At 48.7% G+C, this 3,886-nt stretch overlaps 1 protein-coding gene across 1 annotated transcript in view; it reads left to right on the top strand.

Moving 5' to 3' along the window:
* LOC135254174 (1-phosphatidylinositol 4,5-bisphosphate phosphodiesterase gamma-1-like) overlaps positions 1-3,886 on the top strand; it is a 31,455-nt gene extending 27,569 nt beyond the window's left edge. Inside the window, exons 29-32 of the mRNA XM_064334155.1 lie at positions 200-361; positions 755-843; positions 1,173-1,357; positions 1,778-3,886. Of these exons, the coding sequence (XP_064190225.1) occupies positions 200-361; positions 755-843; positions 1,173-1,357; positions 1,778-1,838 (497 nt within the window). The 3' untranslated portion in view covers positions 1,839-3,886. The remainder of the gene's footprint in view (positions 1-199; positions 362-754; positions 844-1,172; positions 1,358-1,777) is intronic.

The raw sequence follows: 3,886 nt of genomic DNA, 5'->3' as shown, positions 1-3,886 counted from the left end.
GTGTATGTGTGTGCGTGTGCGTGTGTGTGCGTGTGTGCGCGCGCGTGTGTGTGTATGCGTGTGTGTGCGTGCGTGCGTGTGTGTGTGTATGCGTTGGTGCATGTGTGCGTGTGTGCGTGTGCATGTGTGTGTGTGCGTGTGCGTGTGTGTGTGTGTGTGCGTGTGTGTGTGTGTGTGTGTGTGTGTAATCTCTCCTCAGCTGATAACGGTTTAAACCCGGTTTGGGTGCACAAGCCCTTTGTGTTTGACGTGCGCAACCCGACCTTCTCCTTCCTGCGCTTCGTGGTCTATGAGGAGGACATGTTCAGTGACCCCAACTTCCTGGCCCAGGCCGGGTTCCCCATACAGTCCCTCAAAACAGGTTAGTGTGTGTGTGTGTGTGTGTGTGTGTGTGTGTAGATAACCCTGTGTGTGTGTGTGTGTGTGTGTGTGTAGATAACCCTGTGTGTGTGTGTGTGTGTGTTTGCGTGCATGTGCGTGTCTGTGTGTGTGTGCGCGTGTGAGCGTGTGTGCGCGGATAAACCTGTGTGTGTGTGTGTGTGTGTGTGTGTGTGTGTGTGTGTGTGGATAACCCTGTGTGTGTGTGTGTGTGTGTGTGATAACCCTGTGTGTGTGTGTGTGTGTGTGTGTGTGTGTGATAACCCTGTGTGTGTGTGTGGAGTGTGTGTGTGTGTGTGTGTGTGTGTGTGTGTGGATAACCCTGTGTGTGTGTGTATGTGTGTGTGGATAACCCTGTGTGTGTGTGTGTTTGCAGGGTTCAGGAGTGTCCCTCTAAAGAACAGTTACAGTGAGGACTTGGAGTTAGCCTCCCTGCTGATTCACATTGAGATTGTCAACGCCAAGGTCAACAAGTGCTGCCTTCCAGTCTCTTCTCTCTCCCTCTCCCTCTCCCTCTCTCTCCCTCTCTCTCACCCAAAAATGCTTTATTATTGTGAAATAATTCTTATAGATATACAGAAATTCACTAAAACACTAGAGCATGTCATTTAATAAGAAAAGCTGCTGTATCCAGTGTCTCACCCTCTCAGTCTCCCTCTCTCACTGACTCTTCCTCTTTCTGCCTCTCTCTCTCTCTCTGACTCTTCCTCTTTCTTCCTCTCTCTCTCCCCCTCTTTACCTATTTGTGCTTATTGAGTAGAGGGCTTCGTCTGATTGGCTAACGGTGTTTGCAGGAAGAAGATGATGAGAACCTGTATTCCTCGATCCAGAGGCTGAGAGACCGCACCAACGAGCTGTCCAATCAGGTGACGGTGCTCGAGAGGGCGGGGTCAGCTGACCTCAGCTACCAGCAGAGCTTGGATGAGCTGCGGGCAGCACAGGACCAGCTCACTGAGCTGATGGACGCTAGGAACCGCAGGTACACTCACACACTATACACACACACTACACACACACACACTCACACACTACACACTATACACACTCACACACTATACACACACACACACACTACACACTATACACACACACACACACACACACTATACACTCACACACTATACACACACACTCACACACTATACTCACACACTATACACACGCACACATACACACACACTATACACACTCACACACACACACACTCACACACTATAAACACACACTATACACGCACACACACACTCACTTATAGGACGTATGAAGGACATTTTTAAATGCAAGTGTATCCTCTGTTTCCCTTCACACGTTTTCCCCCTTTGTTTATCACCATTGCTCATCTTCTCACCAAACCCCTGTTCTGTATCACCTGTCAATCTTCTGTCTCCGCCCCCGAAAGGCTGATGGAGAAAAAGTCACGGGAGAAGCTGAGGCAGCAGATGGGGGCCAGACGAAGTTAAACCTCCGGCCACCAGGTGGCGGTATCAGACTGAGGGCTAAAGGCGCAGGGGCCTTACGCGCAGCTATAATGCCTGACCTGACCTGCAGGAAACAAACTCGGGAACATGCAACTGGACAACTTAGGACAATCTAGGACTACACAGGAAACCACGAGACTGAAGTGGACTACATAGGGCTCTACTACACCGTACCGCAAGGACCAGCCAATCGCACGCTCTTCAGAGATGCACCTGGGCGTCAAACGTCAAAATGCACAGTGAAGGAAAAAAAAAAAAATAAAAATAATGAAAAGAAAAAAAAAAAAAAAAAACCTTAAAGGGAAGGATTAAACCTCAGGTTAATAATGTTGCTGTGGTGAAACACAGCAGAAAAACAGCACAGTGATCCGAAGAGATCTTAAAGGGAACCAAACAACATACTCGGAAAAGGGAATATATGAAACAAGCTGGGGAAGTTTGTGCCTTTACTCCACACTATATATATATAAACCGTCTGTGAGTCTTAGTAACACACAGTGTGGACGTGGACTGACTCCATATCTTTATATTGTACCTGCTCGCTCTCTCCAGACAGCCTGGGTTTAGCAGCTGGAGGGAAATGTCCACCAATCCCTCTCTCCTTCACCGGAAAACAAATCTGAAGGAATGAGAACCACTTCTTTCAATGTAATGTTGCTCATTTGTGAGGGCTATTCAGCAGACAGATAGATACACACTGTACAGCCGTGTGTACAGGACAGTTTGTCTCTCTCTCTCTCTCTCTCTCCCCTCTTTTTTCTCTCTCTTTTTCTTCATGCTCATCACTTTGTAGAAGCATCTCCCGAAACACAAGACAAGTGATGCATTTTAACTGAGCACACACACACACACACATACGTGCATGCACACACACGCGCGCACACACACACACACATACGTGCATGCACACACGCGCACACACACACACGTGCACACACACACACACACGCGCACTCTGGCCGGTTGGGGAAAGGACTGGAACGATAAGAGTCTGGGAGAAATAGGACAGATTAACAGAGAGAGACAGTGCACAGACATCATCTCAGAGTCTTGGGAGTAAAACTGGATTCACAGATGGGCACCTAGAAATACAGCTGTGGGTCTGATCCCTGCAGACTGGATCTCTACAGACAAGATCACTGCTGACTGGATCCCTACAGACAAGATCACCCTTGACTGGATCACTGCAGACAAGATCAATGCAGACTGGGTCACTGCAGACTGGATCCCTACAGACAAGATCACTGCTGACTGGGTCACTACAGACTGGATCACTAAAGACAAGATCACTACAGACTGGATCACTACAGACAAGATCACTGCTGACTGGGTCACTACAGACTGGATCACTACAGACCAGATCACTACAGACAAGGTCACTGCTGACTGGATCACTGCAGACTAGATCCCTACAGACAAGATTACTGCAGACTGGATCACTACAGACCAGATCACTGCTGACTGGATCACTGCAGACTAGATCACTGCAGACTGGATCCCTACAGACAAGATCACTGCTGACTGGGTCACTACAGACTGGATCACTACAGACCAGATCACTGCTGACTGGATCCATGCAGATCAGATCACTGCAGACTGGATCACAATTGCTAACCATTGCAGACTGGATCACTGAAGGCTGTTGACTGTTGTAGACAAGGATTCCCAACTTTAGGCCACTGAATGTCAAATTGTTGGACTTTTAAGGGCTGTTATGATCTAACAAGTACAGCTGTCCCTGTGAAACATACAGCCTGAAAGGACTGGAGGAAGCAGGGTGTCTCCTCCCCTGTTCTCATTTAGGTTACATCCTAAATCTGATTTGTATATTAAATAAGGGCTTTTACCACATTCCCCTCCATTCACCTCCCCCATTTATCCTGGCCCCGCCCACTCACACCCCTCTATTCTCCTGACCCCACCCACTCATACCCTTATCACTGCTCTGACCCCGCCCACTCCACACCCCATCACCACTCTGACCCCGCCCACTCAAACCCCTGTCACCACTCTTACCCACTCCACACCCC

The sequence above is a fragment of the Anguilla rostrata genome, chromosome 4 (genome assembly GCF_018555375.3).
Source record: "Anguilla rostrata isolate EN2019 chromosome 4, ASM1855537v3, whole genome shotgun sequence".
NCBI lineage: Eukaryota > Metazoa > Chordata > Actinopteri > Anguilliformes > Anguillidae > Anguilla > Anguilla rostrata.
Note: the sequence above shows the minus strand (reverse complement) of the source record. Positions and strands in the feature narration are given on the sequence as shown.